Source organism: Periophthalmus magnuspinnatus, chromosome 14 (assembly GCF_009829125.3).
Source record: "Periophthalmus magnuspinnatus isolate fPerMag1 chromosome 14, fPerMag1.2.pri, whole genome shotgun sequence".
Taxonomy (NCBI): domain Eukaryota; kingdom Metazoa; phylum Chordata; class Actinopteri; order Gobiiformes; family Gobiidae; genus Periophthalmus; species Periophthalmus magnuspinnatus.
In genome coordinates, this window is record NC_047139.1 from 15,591,983 (window position 1) to 15,611,836 (window position 19,854).

At 40.6% G+C, this 19,854-nt stretch overlaps 1 protein-coding gene across 1 annotated transcript in view; it reads right to left on the bottom strand.

The window, feature by feature from the left end:
* vps37d (VPS37D subunit of ESCRT-I) overlaps nt 1–11,376 on the bottom strand; it is a 44,475-nt gene extending 33,099 nt beyond the window's left edge. Inside the window, exons 1-2 of the mRNA XM_055226936.1 lie at nt 11,049–11,376; nt 426–597 (exon numbers count right to left, since the gene is read on the bottom strand). Of these exons, the coding sequence (XP_055082911.1) occupies nt 426–597; nt 11,049–11,171 (295 nt within the window). The 5' untranslated portion in view covers nt 11,172–11,376. The remainder of the gene's footprint in view (nt 1–425; nt 598–11,048) is intronic.
* Between the last annotated feature and the right edge of the window lie 8,478 nt (nt 11,377–19,854).

Here is a 19,854-nt window from a genome sequence, read left to right on the forward strand (position 1 = left end):
TTGACCATAATGAGCATCGTTACGTTTGGAGTGAAAAGAGGGGAAGGTTGCAAGCCTGAGAAAACCATCCCAACTGTGAAATACGGGGGTGGCAGTGGCATGTTGTGGAGTTGTTTTGCTGCAGGAGCAAATTCTTATATGTGGAATTCATCAGCAAGGAAATTAAAGCTTGGGCACAAATGGGTCTTCCAATTGGACAATGACCCGAAGCATACTGCCAAACTGCAAGTCTTTCAATATTACATCAACAACATTGTTTAAAACGGACCTATAACTGTAAAATTGACTTTTCAAAGCTTTTAACCATGTCATAGTTGTTTCTTCTGACCATTTACTCACCCAAAGTTAGGATTCCAAAATCTATGCTATGTCCCCACAAAACATAGAATCCTAATGAGTGTGTGTGGCGGGTTGTGTCCACTCACCCAGCTGGCTCTGTTTGTCCCAGCATGAGGTTGCTAGGTTGGACAATTCCTGGTACTTGTCTGCGAGCTGTACTTTGCCTGTATTGAGGCGCGGTCTCTGGGCCAGGCTCACCTCCGCCAGGCTACGGTTTGTCATCAGAAGGTTCTCCCGGTCCACCTGGAGCTCCTGGAACTGAACAGAAAAGTTCTGTTAAAAAAGGTACTGTATCTGTTTTTTTCCCATATATTTGAGTCTTGCTCCAGTACAGACATATTGTATAAGCAGCTCTTGAGGTCAAAAGTCAGCCGTGTACTGTCTACACCTAACACCTAGCAGGTTAGTTGTTGTTTGCTTTACTGTCATGGCATAAAAATCTGTCTGGTCTCAGCATCCTAATTATGTGCTTTTCACATCCGACTAAATGTATAAGGTAATTGTGGAATAACTTCAGGCCACAGCAAACCATTTAACATGAACCATTCCATTTTTCACATTTTTAAGACTGTAAAAATCAGTTACCACACCTTTAATGTAATTCAAGAATTATTTAAGGATAATATTTACAAGTTTTAAAGTAGTCCTGTACTTTCAGTCTGAGGCGTTAGCTCCATTTGTACCACAGCTGCCCCTGGGCAGACAGGTGGCTTGTATTCTCTCTGATCACTAATAATTCTACCCATGTTCAGGATTGCTTGCCCATAGTCACAACTACAGTATTAACTGTGGTGGGATTCAAACTAGCAACTTTCAGGTTACAGCACAAGTGTGTTTTAGAATTTGAATAAGTCAACATCTCAAATGAAGGGTGGGGTCCAATATTGCTCCATGGATAATCAAGATTCATTTGTATTGAAAGAAATCTGCAAAGGGCCAGGGTCTCTGTAATCTGATAGAACAATATTGTGGACTATTACAATATGAGACTCAAATCAGAGTTACTATTCCATCCCTATGGTGATGTGCAATTAATAGAATCAAGATCAAATACCTACCAGTGTCAGTCAAGTGAACATGAACTGATCTGTGCCACATCTCCAGGCACACTCCAAGTCTGCTTATATAATGTGTGTGCGTACTGCGTGTGCAGGGTGCGTACTGCGTGTGCAGGGTGCGTACTGCGTGTGCAGGGTGCGTACTGCGTGTGCAGGGTGCGTACTGCGTGTGCAGGGTGCGTACTGCGTGTGCAGGGTGCGTACTGCGTGTGCAGGGTGCGTACTGCGTGGGCAGGGTGCGTACTGCGTGGGCAGGGTGCGTACTGCGTGGGCAGGGTGCGTACTGCAAATTTTGTGCCGATTTCTGATTGAACTGATTCTCCTGATTAAGTCGGCACACGTGCCTTCTCTCCTCATACTTAATAGGAATGGGCCAATATGGATTTTTCTTCTTCTTTTTTTTTTTAGCTGATACCAATATCTGATATTTGGCCTGCTGCTGGGGCCGATATTTCACCTTCAAAATCCATACCCACAAATTAATCTAAAGTTCAAGTAAAGATCGCAATTTAGCTTTTAATTTTGTCATCCAGGTCTGATCCATAGCAAAAGACAAACTTTATTTTTAACAGGTAACAAGGCTCCGGGAGTAGACGAGATCTGTCCTGAGTACCTCAAATCTCTGGATGTTGCGGGGCTGTCTTGGCTGACACGCCTCTTCAAGATCGCATGGCGGTTGGGAACAGTGCCTGTGGAGTGGCAGAGTGAGGTGGCTTGCCCTCTCCGGGTGGATGGTGAGTCCTTGCCTCAAGTGGAAGAGTTCAAGTATCTCGGTGTCCTGTTCACGAGTGAGGGAAGGATGGAGTGTGAGATTGACATGCGGATCGGTGCAGCAAGGACAAGATCACGGATACAAGTAGCAGGGAGTAGAGCCGCTGTTCCTCCATGTCGAGAGGAGCCAACTCCACCGGGAGGAGGCCCTGGGGAAGACCCAGGACAACGCTGGAGGGACTATATCTCTCGGCTGGCCTGGGAACGCCTTGGGATCTCACTGGAGAAGCTGGAGGACATGTCTGGGGTGAGGGAAGTCTGGAAGTCCCTTAGACTGCTGCCCTGTGACCCAACATATTTGTGCTCTGTTTGAACAGACTAATGATTTGAAATTGAAATAGAAAAGCATTATATGGCTATATGTTTAAACAAAGAGTGGGGCAGTGAAAAAAAGATCAGTATCAAATATCGACATCAAGTATCGATATCGCCAAATACAGATACTTGAACAGATATATCACCCGTACCTAATACGTAATGCTTGTTGCCATGTCCTGTCTGTGTATAACACCCAGCTGTTCAGTCAGTCCCTGTGGGAGGTGTGATGTAGTCTGAATATCACTGTAACCAGACCACACCAACCCATTTATTATTGAAGTGCACTGTGCTCTGCCCTGAACTGACACTCTGCTCCTCCACTGACACCACACACTCTCAAAATGGACATTTTGGACAAACATCCTGGCACTTAAATCATAGCAGCTTTTGTGCATGAAATGAAATGACATTTGGCCCTGGTCCACTCCGCCACGGGCATCTGTCCCACATTTTACGCCTCATCAAGAGGAGCAGAGCAGCTGCACTGAAAGGTCGAGGAATCTGCACAATTTGACGGTTTTTCTGCATCAAAGTATTTACTGCAACAATGTTCACACACATGCACATATACACACACATACACACTCTCTGCATAGTCATTTTATGAGGTAGTCGTGTGCCTCATGAACTCCTAGGAGCGGTTCTCAGCTCGAGCACATTTTGCGCCGACATGTTTGCATTTCTTAAAAGCTGCTTTACATTGCATAGCCACAGCTGTCCTGGGTCTGACTAATAAAAAGTGCTGCAGCCGGATTCAGGTCACACATCCAGGAGAATTAACAATCAAAAGATGACTGAAATTTGAACTGCAAAGTGAATACAAGAATCCCATACATTTACCAGATCAGATATAAATCAGGTATTCCAAAGCAGATCCCATTATGTTATAATGTGATTTTCTTTAGAATGGTGATAAACCTTGTATCAACTTTAATAGGCTTTCTAAGCCCAAAAAAGGGACTTGCCCAACATAGAACATCTCATTTGAAATGTTGAAACTAACCAAACCCTGAGTGGGAACAAATGTGGAGTTAGACTGGGTTTCAGTAGAGCCAGATTTGACCCCTCCTTTGACACCTATTGAGGCTTTGGCACAGACGCCAAACAAAGAATAAGCAACACATTTCTATGTTTGGACTGAATATACACAGATGCTATCGCTAGAGATTCATAAAAATGCAAGAGGCACATTACTTTTATAGAGTATTGACTCCTAACACATAACATATTAGATCATGTTACCTTTTATTGTTTTGAAAATACTATTCGCAGAAAAGGATGTATTAACATGTTAAAGTTTCACTTTTGTGTTTGTCTTTTGTTTTTTTTCCTTTTGCTCTACATGCCAACTCACTTCCCCTTCAGAGCGCCATCACTACATAATCAGTGTGCATCCTGCTAATGAAACCACTGCACATCACATCACGTTTGTCAAGTTGCTGTGTACACTTCTGTTTTCATGCTTTTGTATATTTATGGAGAATTGTCATGTGAGAGCATGAGTGACGTAGGCTGAGTATTGCACAGAATCTTACAGCCAACCACAAGGAAGGTTTGAACATGGCCCAGGAGAGATCACTAGATTACGTGCCTGGATGACATAAAACCTCCTCGAGCATGGTTTTGATGAGGGAACAGCATTATAACATGGCAAAAAGCAAAAAAAAAAAAGATGACGGTCTAGAAATCGGATATTAAATTATGGTGAGCTTGTAACCGTAGCCATCAATTTCATTCTCCATTTGCCGTACACATGTTATGCTCAAACTCAGGCAACAAGCCACCCCCGGTTCAGCAGGGGTGGGCGGCCACATTTCCAATTAATTTTTCTCAGGGACTTTGTGAAAAAAAACATAATATAAAAAGTTTGAAAGCTTGCTCAGGGCTAAATCAATGTGGTAACTAATAAGACTATAATTGTATTCAAAATCTGTTTCTGAAACTTTATAAACTGTCAAGTTATTAAAGTATTTTCTAAATCTTTTGTTTTAAATGTACCTTTTGGACTTAAATCAACCGCGTTAAGGGTATTAGTTAGCACGTAGCTGGTTAGCCTCCGCGATGCCTTGGAACTCTTAATATTTGAATTTTGTTTAAAGTCTATGGATGGAAAATTTCTTTACGAAACTGGAGAGGGCGGTCACTGTTGTGCTCCATTACCTCTATGGGATAAGCAGATGATGGATCCCCCATGTGTTACCATGCTAGTTTTTCTTAGACATTGTATCTATACCTAGTAAAGCCAAGTTAGAAGTAATTTGAAATACATTTTCAGGGAAACTATAAAAATTTACCCTGCATATTGGCCAAAAAATATCGACAGAGCTTTTTGGTCATCGGCTGCTCATATCAAAACCATATCGGCCCATCTCTACTAGTGAAGGTCAGCACATAAAGCAGCCTGTATATGCCTTCACTGCCTGGGTCTCACGTCTAAACAAGGGCTGTAAGATTAATCGCAAATCGAAATCACAATTTTAATGGACCCAATTAGCAAATCGCAAAACCTGCAATTTTTTAAATACCATAATTTCTTCCACAAACAACAAAATCTCCTGTCATATTCTGCATAAAAACTGCTAACCTTGTGGTTTAGATCTGTACAAACATGTTCTGAAATGAAGTGATTCTGCTTGTCAATTCATATTCCAGTCTTTTTGTCAATTCTTCTCGACATGTTGAAAATGTGAAGTGTGAACAGAATCCTATTACTGAATAGGGATGGGCCAATATAGATACATCAGATATTTGGCCTGCTGCTGCGTTCAATAACCAATATTTGTTTAAAATCTATAGGAAGGCCCACAAATGTATCCCAAATCATATAGCCCTAGTCTAAACTCTGGTATCTTCTCACGATCAGAGAGAAAACTGCTAGAGCCTCCCCCATCACTGGAGCAGCCCTGCACTGACTCATGAGCACAGCCACGGGAGAGAGCCACCCCCTGGGGATAAACTCATCAAGAAGAGGCCCAGTACCTCCACCAGCAGCCGGAGCCCAGAGCTGCAGGACACAACGCTACAGCCAATAACGCACTGCCCTTTAGAGTGGGGCCAAAGCCAATTAACCACTACATCGGTTCTCAATCTGCAGTAGACGTACATTGGCAGTACAGGAATTCTCTGGTGGTATGAAGAAGGTGTTTTGAGGACGGTCCTTGTCCTATTTTGGCCTTTTTGGTGCCCTGGTTTGGACCCCAGTTTAATCTTTCTTGTTTAGTCCATTTTAGGCTGTTTAAATTGTGGTGTAGTACTGATAATATGTAACACGCATGGCAAACATATGCAAGATTGACATTTTGGATCTTTCTACCATGTTATAACGCTTTTCCCTCATCAAAAACATGCCATGCCAGGTTTTTAGATGTCATCCATGCATGCTTGATCTAGTAATCTCTCCCGAGCCCTATTCAAACCCTCCTAGCAGTATGATTGTCCACTACTCAAGCCTACTTCACCCATGCTACTGTACAACAATTTTTCATGAATATACAAATGCAGGATAGAGGACAATACACAACAACTTCACAAACCTGATGCAATGCGAATTAGTTTCATTAGCCAGATGCACGCTGATTGTGTTGTGATTTCACTCTGAAGGGGTGAGGAGCTAAGGGACGGGGGATTCAGAGTGAAAAACAAAACTGAAACTAATTAAACATATTAATACGTTGTTTTCTGCAAATATAGCATTTTTAACGCAATACAAGGTAACATGGGGATCTAAATGTGATTCCATCTGTTAATAATGAATACCCTATAGAACTGTACTACCTCCTCTTTAACTATATGATCATGTCCTCAGTCTCTCTGGTCTGGTGGGAACACAGCCACTGGACCATTCTTGTGAGATGACGAAGGTTCGGTTTTTCTCACAACAAGTGGCTAACTTTAATGTTTACAAGTGCTCCACAGACGCCTTTACAAACCACACATGTGCCAGTCTGTCGCATATTTATCCAAGTGTGAAGCTTCCGTGCTGCTTGGGGGATCCACACATAGTCAAATGAACCTGAACTGCAAATCAAATGACCATTCTATAAAACCTGTAGACATTATACTGAAATGCATTGCTTTTCTCCACTACTACTATGCTACTTTATAAAACAAAGAAGTGATGATACAAGCAATATATTCTTTTTTTACTTCACCCAAAGGAATGTACCCGATTCTCTCCCATATCTTTGAGTGAAATTTGTCTTGATTTGTCTCGAGATCAAAATAAGTCCACCGTGTGTTGTCTGCATCTACTGACAAAGTGATTTATTTTCAGAGAAACGGTAAGTGCACTGTTAGCATGCCAGTTGTTAGTATTACTGTTCTAGAAAGTTGTGAAAAGTGCTTATAAACTCATCGAGTGAATAATTAGGTTGTTCTGAATGCATAAGATAAGTGAGGAATAACTTTGGACCCCTGCAAACCATTTAAAATGAACTAGTTCAGTTTTTCATTTTTTTATGACAGTAAAAATCTGGTACAGTGCCTTTAAAAAAAAGTTGTTCATTAATGGTTTAAAACTATTAAGTCTCAATTAAAATGACATATTTGCACAGCTAGCATTTGTCTGCACTTTGTCTAAATGGGACAAAACCATGAATAAGGCTATGTTCACACTTGCGTTGACACATCAAAATTGGGACTAAACCAGGAAACTCGACCTGGACTAAACCAGGACAAGTATGAATCTCAACCCAGTCTAAATCTGAACTAAACCGTGTCACATGTGAAAGTCAACTCAATCTAAACCTGAACTGAATGAATTAAGCCAAGTAACCACAATAAGCTACATTCCACAGCTGGGGTGTCACTGCTCTTGGACCGCTATAAGCTATGTGCCTTTTTAATTAACCAATACTGTCAACAGCCACTTCCTGTTTTCATTTAGCTTAGCGTTAGCGAAACTGTATAGACCTCCAGAGACAGTGGAAAGGCCCTTATCCCAGCAGGCGGATGTGCAGACTGTGATGTATGCTTGGTTCTGGGTGGAGCGCAGGCTGAAGACTAAACAGAGGATGTGAAGAGGGGGTGTGAAGGGAGACCAGGGAGAGCCGGGATCACTGGGATTATAGCGTTAAGGACTGAATGAAAGGAACCCACAACAATGACAGTCACTACGTTTACATGCACAGAGAAACAGAGTGAAACAATCTAAACCAATGCAAACAATCAAATTCAAATGGTCTTTGCTCTAAAACCTGCCAGCCCACTTCTCCCAGTCTACAGCAGGTCAACGAACAGAATAGGTACAAACAGGGGATCCGACGCATTCAGGTGTGTCTAGTAATTTAGCATTATCACTAACACGTTGCAGATATAATGGCAAAAAAAAAAAAAAAAAAGACTATCAGACATATAACCACACATTAAATACTTAAGCCTAAATGAGATGTATCTTATCCATCTCTGTTATGCTAGGAACTGCATTACTCACAAGTTATTTGGTCTGTGCGGCACAAATAAATACTTTGAAGCCCAGGTAGGTTTTGGTTTCACTGTAACGTCGCGGAACAAAACAGCACGTCTGCAGTAGAGGGACTGTAGTTTATCACTGCTGCTGATCTAAAATGAGTGAGTACACATCCAAACACATACCCAATACTTCCTCAGTGGTTTCTTACCCCATGCAGTTGAATGCCTCTCCTAGTCAGTGCCTAATGTAAAGGAGTGGGAGAAACAGTAAGTGACACTACCCCATATCGTTCATCTCGCAGTGTGTGGAGGGCATCAGTTTCTTATGGCATTGGTTGATTGACAGTACATTTGTGCAACTGTAGGTCTATTGCTGGGTTTCAGATGATTTCACAGCATTCTATAAGCCAATATTAATTAATACAAATGGGGGAAGCTAAAATTCATGTTATTGAAATCCAGATTTTTGTTGTAGCTTCTAGTCACTAATAGAAATGATCAGGTTCAGCATTAGTGAATTCACCTTTGGGATATTTCACTGAGCACAAGTTGCCTGGATCTTTCTTTGTGGAGTTTACATGCTTCTCCCTGTGTCTGGGTGGGTTTCCTCCGGGCACTCCTGTTTCCCTCATCAACCCAAAAACATACACAATAGGGCAAATCTTCTAGTTAACATAGTCCTAACCAAGGCTAGCGCAAGCTTTAGAGATGGGTCCTGAGCACTGTGGTGCCCTCTGCTCCTGATGAGTTGCCCCAGTGGCAATGAAGGATGGATCAGAATTGCCCGTAGGGAATAATCAGAATCAGACCTCATAGACTATGATACTGTCACTGCACAAAGCAATAAAGTGTTCCTGAACTTAATTTGTGTTTAAAATGTGTTTCTTGTGTGTAAATTGTCCTTGCATGTTGGATGGAATTTTCTGTCTTAGAACTCACCACTACTTCCTGCATGTTTGTACTTTTTCTTTTTGTTCTGTTTTCACAAACTGCCACTTAACTGATGTAAAATTATGATAAATAAAACCACGTTATAATTAGAAAACCTACTATACGTACTTGAAACGCTAATGCCTGAGGTGTGACATCTCGTCCTTCTGTAGTCCTTAAAGACTGTACTTATGACTGTACTTTGCATATGCCTCAGAAAACAAAAGAGAGTGTGTGGTCTTGTTCAGATCAATACAAGACCCTCCCTGTCCCTGTCCCAGCCCAACAATGGCCGCCCTGTGTGACGTCGTAAAACCAGCCGAGCACATGGACGAGCACTGAAGAGACACTGCAGCTAATGTGTACCGTTTCTATCAACCTAAACAAAGCTTTTGGTATTTTGGTTCTGTCTGAGTTTAGCCCTGGAATAGTTCTAGTTTAGACCTTGTTTAGACTTAGGCCTGTCACAGTAAATGGCTAGCCTATCTAAAAGAATGTATGTAAGAGTTTTATTTAAAATTTATATTTAAAAATTCATAAACTTAAACTGTGTCCCCAGGTGTGAGGTAAACATGTTCAAATCAAATATAGCTTTTGTTGTGAACAATTTATATTTCAAGGCTGAAATCCAGATGATTTAAACCTTAAAAGAACTCTCTCTGGTCTGAAAGGTCACTACCTGAACCTCAGTGAGTGATTCTGGAGATTCTGAGCTTTCACATAAACTGGACTTTTTTAAGTCTGCTTTGTCTTCATTCATGAATCTTAAATATATTTAATTTATTTTATATAGAAGCCATGAAATGTATTTGAACTGTGCACAACTTCACAAACCTGCTGCGATGCATGCAGATGGTGTTGTGATAGCTCTCTGAAAGGGGAGTGAGTTGGCACAGAGAGCAAAGGAAGGACGATCTCAGATGCATCAAAAATTAAAGTGAAACTTATAAAATATGATAATACTTTGTTTTCAGTGAATATATAGCATTTTCAAAACAATAAAAGGCAGCATGGTGACCTAAACATGTTATGTGCTGGTAGTTAATAACCCAAAGAAGTTTAAATTATAAATTAAAGGTGTATTATAATTTTTCTGGTTGAGGATCCGCCACCTGCTTATCTCCATGGTAATTATTTTGTCCCGCTTGGAATTTTCCATAGTTTGGCATTTAACTTGTTCATCTTGCATGCATTTATTCAATGGCAGGTGTTTTTATTTCTCAATAATACCTTGTAAGACATGCATTCTACTGTGAGCGAGCCCACCTCTTCACAGGTCTGATCTGTAACCTAGTCTGGTGGATCCATGGAAATGGATATTTTTCATGCCATCCTGTGGAACATTCCAGGCAAGCACTAAAATTTCCAGGTGTAGCTTTAATAGGAGTTAAAATGTTCACCACATTTATGAAGTTTAAACAATGCAGCTGAGAGAAGATTTCTCCAACTTTCCCTGACTACAGTCTAAAGTGCGTGGAGAGCCCTGTAGTGGTGGTGGTGGTGGTGCATGGACACCAGCACAAACGGCGCGTGCAGGACCTCGTGAACATGCTTCCCGTCCAACCACAGCGCCAAATAAGCCCCCGTGCACGCAGCATACATCCTTACAGTCCCACGCACGAACGCACGGCTGCAGCCTGCACTCCGCTCTCTCCAAACTGCAAAAAGCTCATCTGGCGCAGCGCTGTCATTATGAGGCGAACGAGGGAAACCCGAGCCGCCGCCACGCACGCAGACAATCGATACGCTGATCCCACAAAATCCGATTTTGGCACGAAACGACAAAAACATATTGGTAATAACCCGGCGTAAAAACAAGCGCGTACAGAGGTGCAAATGTAGAAGCATGAATTCTTCTCCGCATTTGTGAGGAAGGGGCAGACACAGAACCAGGGCCGTACACAGAATTTATAGATCTGGCTTCATATTGGTTTATACTTGGTTTATACTTGGTTTTGTCCTTGTTTTGTCCTGCTTTTGTTCAGTTTTTTCCCTGACTTGGTCCTGGTTGTGCAGATAGAAGTTTATACCTGGATTATTTTACTCTATTTTACTCTCCGTTCAACAGCCGTGGTTTAGTTCAGTTTTTGTCCCTGTTTGTACCTTGTTTAGTACTGACCAAGTTCTGGTTTTGCCTTGCTTTAGTGCCGGTTCATTCCACGGTAAACAGCCACGCTCGTGTAGGGAAGAAAGACAGACATACGACAGGACACCAGCACCAACCTTTTCATTGAGCCGTATGATTTGGTCCATTTTGCCGTCGTCTCGCAGTAGCTCCCGAAGCTCCTCCGTGCTCAACTCCCGGTATCCGTCGGGGCACGTACTCGCCTCTTTGACGCCGGACATTGTGCTCCTAAATGCGGGTTAACGAGCAGAGGGAGACGTCCGTGCCGTGCCGCGCTCACATATCGCTCGCTCCTTCGCGTCGGAATGCGGTTCTGGCTGTGCTGTGGACGGTTGTGGAGGTGGAGGAGCCCACGGCAGCAGCAGCATGCAGTAAAGACACACGCATTACGCACGGGACATCCGCTCGCGAGACTTCAGCCCACACGTGCAGGAAGACCCCCACCCCTCTCCTTTCACACCAGTTAAAATAACATTTATTTTGTCATAAGGTTTTGTTTCAGAGCCTTGAGTTTGACTAAAGATGCATATTAAGACGGAATTTACTGTGCGTAATGATAGAATATAGGCCTTTAAAGCTACAGTATGCAACTTATTTTAATTTAAAAAAATAAGTTTAAGCTTTCTCTGGGTGTGCTTATTGCACTAAAGCATTTAACATGTGTCCTGACAGGCTTGCATCTCCACAACCTTAACTCTCATTTGGTCTGGAGGAGGGCCTCCAGGTGTGTCCAAGGAAATGCTGCTCCTTTGGCTATAATTTTCCACGGTAAGGCATACAACCTGTTTCCATGAAGAATGTTCCAAAGTATAGTTTTAGCTTTCTATTCCCATGGAATCATACAGGCGGCTTGCTACCTAGAAAAAGTTGCATACTGTGCCTTTAAATTTCATCTGACTTATTCCCAGTTTAGACCTGGTTTGTATTACCTCTGGTTTAGACTTGGTGTAGCTCTTTTAGATTTTACTGATGGTTTAGGATCTGCATGTAAGATTTAGAGTTAATGTAGTTTCTATTTTACCAAGCGAGTTTATAATTTTCATAATAGCACAGAGTGTAATAAAAGCATGTTTTTTGTTTTGTGTTTTTTGCTGAAAAACAATGGGGGGAAATGTATCTTTACTTTTGAGCTGCCTGGCATCTCCACAAACCTGACTTCTGCTTGTTTCCAAGTAAATGTTGTTCCTTTGGTTATAATATTCCACTGTATTGAATGATTTTAACTCTCTATTTCCATAGAATCACGTAGATGATGTGCCACCTCCAGAAAGGTACATGCTATACTTTTAAGGAGGAATACTTATTTCAATAATACTATGTTTGGGATGACAATGTCTTTATTACGCTACACTAGATGTGTCCAGTAGGAGGCGTTATGCATCAAAAGAGAAAATATTGGCGCTCCTGTAAGCCGAATTTGGATGAACTTTGTTTTATGAATGAATCATCCCACTGCTCCACAGTTACTAAATATTGCTCTTTATCCAAAGTGTTGTTTAAAGATCCTGATCATGCGACTAAGCAAAGCAGAATTTATATCAGAAAGGAAAAAATATATTGTTACAGCAAAAAGAGTAAGGCACACTGTACTTTACTTGGCTACTTTATTTATCAAGATCTAATATAATACATTTCTGGGTTAAACTACTGGATAATTTAGAAAGAGTTGTGTGCATGGACAATACCTGCTGGCTAAGTATTCAGTATAATAATGAATGACCGCTCTCTGGTTAAGCGCCATCTGCTGGAATTTGGCAATGAAAATGGAAGCAATTCAGAGCTCATGGTGAATAATTAGTGTGCTCTGAATGAATAAGGTAAGTGAGGAATAACTTTGGACCAGTGATGACCATTTAAAATGAACTAGTTCTGTATGGTACAGTAGTACAGCACCTTTAATGATGATTTCAAAGGGCCAGAGTCTGGGTTTGAATTAGTGACCTTATGGGTCAAATGTGAGAGTGTATCCACCACACTACAACATACACTGGAAGAAATTTGGAGCTACATACATGGAATACATATAAAACCAAATGGCTTCAGGAATCAGGAGTGTGTAAGAAAACATGACTCTTTATTGTAGATTATCAATATATTTTTTATAGAACATTGGTTTACATTTCACCTTGAAATGTAACTTTAAAGGGCCCATACTACATTATTTTTTCTGTTATGTTATAATGTTATTTTCTCATTCAAAACACACCTGGAGTTATGTTTTGTTTCATTCATACATGTTTAATGCACAAATCTTGCTTATTTAGGCTGAGTTCTTCTCTTAAACAGAAAACACTCTGTTTCACAGTGTGATGTCATGTGGTAATACAGGAAGTGTTTTGAAACTCCATACATCTTACATCTGACCTTACTCCATACATACAGAGTATTTTGAGCTTTGAAGGTCAAAGAGTTACTCAAACATGTGTGATTGAAACAAAACGCAACTCCAGATATGTGTTCGATGAGGTATTAACATTACAACATTGCTTAAATGTCACAAGCGTCAATTTTGTGCAATACCTTTAAGGTCCTTTAAGGTCAACACACTACAATCAAAATAGCTAACTTTCATCAGCAAGTTCATGTGTTACAAGCACAACCTTCCCCATATATGCCACTTGTGGAATGATGAATATGCATTGAAAGGTACAAAACTATTTCAAAAATGTGTTGACAAAAATTTTATTTTGGTTTTGAACATGACCAATAACAAATGTGAAGTTATGAAAGGTTTATTGTAAAACATCAATTTCCAATCACTTTTACAGTTGTCAAAGGTATCGAAAATCAGAAACTACGCGATACCAAAGATAGTATCGAAACTAGATACTCATTTGAACAGGTATTGATATTAAAAAGTCCCATTGACAGGACAGAAATGACCCATTCCTGAATAGTTTTAGAATGATCTTGAGCTGCATCAGAACAAGTATAAGACACACAGACTAGGATACGCCCATGGACCACTATTGTCTAAATAAAGAGTTTTTGTTTTTTGTGGGGTTTTTTATCATCACAATATCAGAATCAGTATTAGGTATTAAGTCTTTTCCTTAGTATCGAAATCCAGCTTATTACTTTCAAAGAATATACTGTAAATATAACTTACTCAGTGTATACCCAACAATTTATTGCAGTTAAACATGAAGATACATCAATAGCATTTACATTAAGGGAAGACATTTTTTAAAAGTAAGAACTATGACAATAAGCACATTGGAAATACCTTTTAGAACAAAAGATCTCAGCCTGGAGGTACTACTACTACTATTGGAATTCTCAATACTATAATATCAATTACAATTATTTAGCCACCAACAGATTCGCAGACACTGATATCAATTCTATCAACAACTCTATGAAAATATACTCACCTGTTTATTCAGTGTCCAGTAAGCCCCAAAAAGAGCTCCAATATCTCTCTCAGAAAACTAAAAATGCAACAAACCTAAAGGAAAAATAAAAAATATGTGACATGGATATCCTTTTTACAAATACCACATCTACCTGAAATTAATACTTAGGTGGGCAAATACAAGAGCAATGACAAAACCCAATATCTATTAAGAAATGATAAAAAATAATTACTTTGCCACCTTAACTTAAAGTAAAACTAAACAATAAATCCACTTTTCTGCTGTTAAAGTGTGTATATGGTGTTTTAATTGCATTATCTACTGTCCCAAGTTTTTTTTTTTTTTGGCAAATTTTGTGCAAACTAAGTAAAAGTGCAGCTTTCTGGTCAAAAACATCTGAATGCCTGTGTGTGCTGCCTCCAGTGACCTGTGCTATTTCAAGTAGTTGGTGACATTATGAAAGACTTCCCTGATTACAACTAGGCGTTTCTGATTACAAACACCTGGCTGCAGGGGCGGAGTTTGAAGTGTGGATACCCTCAGACCCCGCCCTGCATCTGACCTCACTCTCCCCTTTTTAGTCTTCCAAGTACTGCCCAAGTTCTATTTGAAACGTGGTTGTGGGTGGAGTTTAGGTGTTTAGTCCCATTTTAAAGAATACAGGGTCATTACAAAACACTGTCAATAGACGCAGCAGGTTCAGAAGACTCCATATCCCAGAAGTCCTTGTTCTTATCCCACATCATCGTAATCCTCATCTTCATCCTTCTGGTCCTCAGCTGTGATGTCATCGTAGTCACTGTTTCCTGCCTCCTCCTCCTCCTCCTTCTGCTCCTCCTTCTGAGGACAATAAGGCTCAGGTTCACTCTCCAGGTTCAAATAGTCTGGCAAAGACTTGTGATGGTCCAACTCATGATTGTGACCAATGTTTTCATCAGGGTCCTCGTAGTCTGGTTCTTCTGCCAGGTTCTCGTAGCTCTGATCCACTGAAATTAAGCGCACAGAGAGCAGGAGCTTTATTTATTGAGGGGGTATTACACTTTTATGGGGCATTAACTCCACATAACATATTTAGATCACCATGTTACCGTTTATTGTTCTGAAAAAGCTACATTTGCTGAAAACAACTTATTGAAATGTTGAATTATTTTTTGATGCTCTGAGTCCTCCTTCTCTTTGTTCTCCACACTAAGTTGCTCCCCCTTCAGAGCACTGTCACTACCCAATTGCCGTGGATCCCGCTAATGAAACTACTGCACATTGCATCAGGTTTGTCAAATTGTTGTTATAGTTTTGTATCATGCTTTTGTATATTTATGGATAATTGTCATGTGGGGCTTGTGGGCTGAGCGTTTGACAGGATTGTACTGCAAATCACAAGGATGGTTTCGAATGGTGCCCAGGAAAGATCACAAGATTACTTAAATACGCATGGACCAATGAATGTAGGACACTCCAAGAAGTCTATTTTGCATAATACCCCCTCTTTAACCTTTATTTTACCAGAAAGTCCCTTGAGATAAATTTCCTTTTTCTGAGCCAGCAACTGCACGGACTAGAGACCAGTCAGCGCTTCCTCTTTTTAAAGTTGTGTCTCACTCTCTGTCTCTTGGGAACAGATTAGTCAGCTGTATTGGTCCATAGCTATAAGCTGTTTAGTTGTAGACCAAGGAACTTTGCTGCCTGCATCTTCAGTGTCTAATCAGTGTTCCCTAGCCATGTTTTTTTTGCAAACTGGGTCAGTTAGCGTGTGCTGCTAACTATGGTTAAACTCTGCCACTGCATTTTAAGACCCTGTGACATCACACACCTCTGCTCTGATTAGGGTGGAGTCAGACACACACCAGGCTAATCGGCGTGGATCCTGCTAATGAAACTACTGCACATCGCGTCAGGTTTGTGAAGTTGTAATGTGTAATTTTTGTATCATGCTTTTGTATTTATGGAAAATCGTCACATGGGGCTTGTGGGCTGAGTCTCTTTCGAATAGTGCCCAGGAAAGATCACAATATTATTTAAATATCCATGGGTGACATCTAAAAACTCTTCAACCATGTTTTTGGTAAAGGACCAATGAATGTAAAAAGCTTCAAGAAGTCGACTTTGCATAATACCCCTCTTTAACATTTATATTACCGGAAAGTAATAAATAAATTCTCTTTTTTGAGGGACATCTGGCCAAAAGGCACCTTGAGAGACCAGAAAATAGATTCATGACTCATATAAAAAATGCATGACAGATACAATATACAGATTCATTGCTAATATAAGGATAGTCTACTGGGGGTGGTGGGGGTGATGCATCAGTAAGTTCTCAGTATTTCATCACTGTAGTCACTAATCAAAAGCAGAAATGGAATAACTACATAGAAATGAAACCAGAACTAAAATGGTTTAGTTCTAGCTCCATATCCATGTTCATATAAAAGACCCAAAAAGTCCCAATATTCACAGAGATACACAGTTGCACTTTCTCAGTTACATTTACTTGAGTAACCTTTGCTCACTGTAAGCCCACAAGTTTTATGCTGACAATATGAAATGATTTGGACATTTGTGTTTCTTGCAACACTCCTTCAGATATGATTTAATTTGTCTCATTTTTGTGTGTATCATTGGAAAATACCAAACTTTGTGCATTATTTCATATTTTGCCCTTCTAATTAAGTTAACTTTAAATTACAACTCAGATGTTATGTCCTGGCAGTTACTCTTTAAGTTACTCTTACTTGAGTAATAGTTTTCTTAAATACTTTTTCTTCCTTTTTGAGTAATCCCTTTTACCACTACCTTGTACTACTACTTTAGTAATATTATTTTGAAGTTACATTACTCTTTCTTGAGTACAATTTGTGCCTACTCTACCCCCCTATGTACTGACGGGTTTAGATAGTAGATAGAGCTCAACAGTCCTGCACACTACAAACTCCACTGTAGTTCCTGATGTACTATGGTGTGACAGAGAGTGGTCATACCTTCATTCTCAAACTGTATTCTTGAAGGCAGAGGAGGAGTGGACAGTTTCAGACTGGGCACGCTCTGTACGATGGGACTATGGTATTTTCTAAAGGCAAGAGAGAATGTCAAGGAATGCTCAACAACCAACAAATAGTAGAGTAAACAAAGCACGACCTACTCAAACTTCACTGGTGGTCTTGTGTCCAGTCCTAAGATGAGTTTACCTGTGGAAGAAGGACATATTACATTTAGACGACTCTAAACAAGGACTAACACTGTTTGCAGCACCGAAAATACAGTGTACAACTATTTGAACACACACTGACAGATTACAAATGTAACACACTCTTTGCATGTACTATTATCTTTCTGCCTAAATACTGATGTTGTGGAATTTCTAATAGTAAAAATTTTAAAAATTAACAGAGAAGTTGTCTTGAATCAAAAAGTTTGGTTTACTGAATCAATTGTGCACCATTGTGAAAGAGCTGTTGTCCCTAATAGTGTCGTCTCACCCTGAGATGACAAATAAACATAGATACAGCGTATTTATACCATTAAAACAATCGTATCAGTTTAGTCTAGTCCAAGTCGCTCGAGGATCCTGAACACAACAAACAAAAGATACACCCGTGAGTAACAACAGATGGCATTACAAAGGTTGGGTCAAATAGATCCATAACAATACAAGTAAAGATTTAAGGTAAAGAAGGTCATAACACTGCACACAAAGTCCATAGACTAAAAACACAAAGAACACAGCAGAACACACAGGAGTTACAACATGAAGATTTGTTAGAAGCACTGGTGTAAAAGACCTCTGAAGTGCAAACCTACATGAATCAGCTTTTCATTCAGAGACTGAGGTCCAAATGTGTTACTGTTCAGATAACGCTAAAAACCACACAACTGAAAATATAGCTGATGATTTAGGAGATTCTCAAATGACATGTAACGCCTAAAAGCGACCGGAAAATCACAAAAATGAGGAATACTTGATACTGATTGGTCAAAGCCGAGAAATCACACCTTTTGTATATTGTTTATTTAAATAAGGACAAATACAACAAACATAGATTAACAATTTAACAGTCCAGTAATCTGATGCGGATATCACAGTGTTTATAGCCACGGCTAATTCGCAACACCAGTTCCTAGAAGGGCTTTTAAAACAAATTCCCCTCTCTCCTTCTCTCCCTCCTTCTCTCCCTCCTTCTCTCCCCTCTGCCCCCCATACTCTCTCTCACTGTCTCTCTCCCCCAGTGCTCCCCAATACTCTCTCCCTCTCTCTCCCTCCCTCTCTGCCTCCTTCTCTCCCCCCCCTGCACCCATATGCTTTCTGTCTCTCTCTCTTCCTACCTCTCTCCCTCCTTCTCTCCCCACTACCCCCATGCTCTCTCTCTCTCTCTCCCCTTTGCCCCCATACTCTCTCTCGCTCCTTCTCTCTCTCCCTCCTCCAATGCCCCCAATACTTTCTCCCTCTCTCTCTCCCTGTCTGCCTCCTTTTACCCCCCCACTCATACTCTCTCTCTCCCTTTCTGTCTCCTTCTCTCCCCTCTTCACCATACTCTCTCTCTCTTTCTCTCTCCCTCTCTCCCTCCTTCTCTCCCCACTACCCCACCATGCTCTCTCTTTCCTTCTCTCTCTCCCTCCCCCAATGTCCCCCAATACACTCTCTCTCCCTCTCTCTTTCCCTCTCTCTCTCCCTCTCTGCCCTCCTCTCTCCCCCTGTCCCCCATATTCTCTCTGATCCTCTCTCTCCCTCCCTCCCTCTCCCCCTGCCCACCATATTCTCTCTCTTCCTCTCTCTCTCTCTCTCCCTCCCTCTCTCCCTCCTTCTCTCCCCACTACCCTAGCACGCTCTCTCTCTCCTTCTCTCTCTCCCTCTCCGGATGTCTCTCTCTCCCTCTCTCTCTTCTTCTCTATTTACAGAAAAAATGCCAACACAATCGGAAAAAATGTCTACCCTAAAGTTCACAGGCTTTTAAATGATAGCACCAGATGTGAGATATGATGAGAATGCAGAAGTAGACAAAGATTAGAAAGAAAGAGAAGTAGAACGATCACAACTGAACTGAGACGACTTAGTTTCCTGTATTCCTTTTGTCTCTTACAGTTTTTCTCAATCACTTTAGCTCTTTTTAAACCTGTAAGACCACGTAGACTTGTATACGCCCGTGGACCACTACGGAACCTACCTGAACGACTGAGGGATTACACAGACGTAATATAAAAGAAAGTACTGCCATTTAATGTTGAAAATCACATTCTATTGTCTACAGTATTGAGTATCAAGTCTTTTTTGTCTTTATGTTTACTACTTTCTACATTTTAGATATATACACCTAAGACACCAAATATATGAAGCAAGATATAATACATTATGTAACAAAGAAAAAAATTTGTGAAATAACTCTAAATATATGTATTTTTTATATTTTATATTCAAATGCTTTAATTAGCCACCCTTTGTTGACAAAACTGCAAACACTTGTCCTTCTCTCAATGAGCTTCATGATGAATTTTCCTGAAATGGTTTTCACTTCACAGCTGTGCCTCAGGGTCAAGAAATGGCAAAAGATTAAAGCAA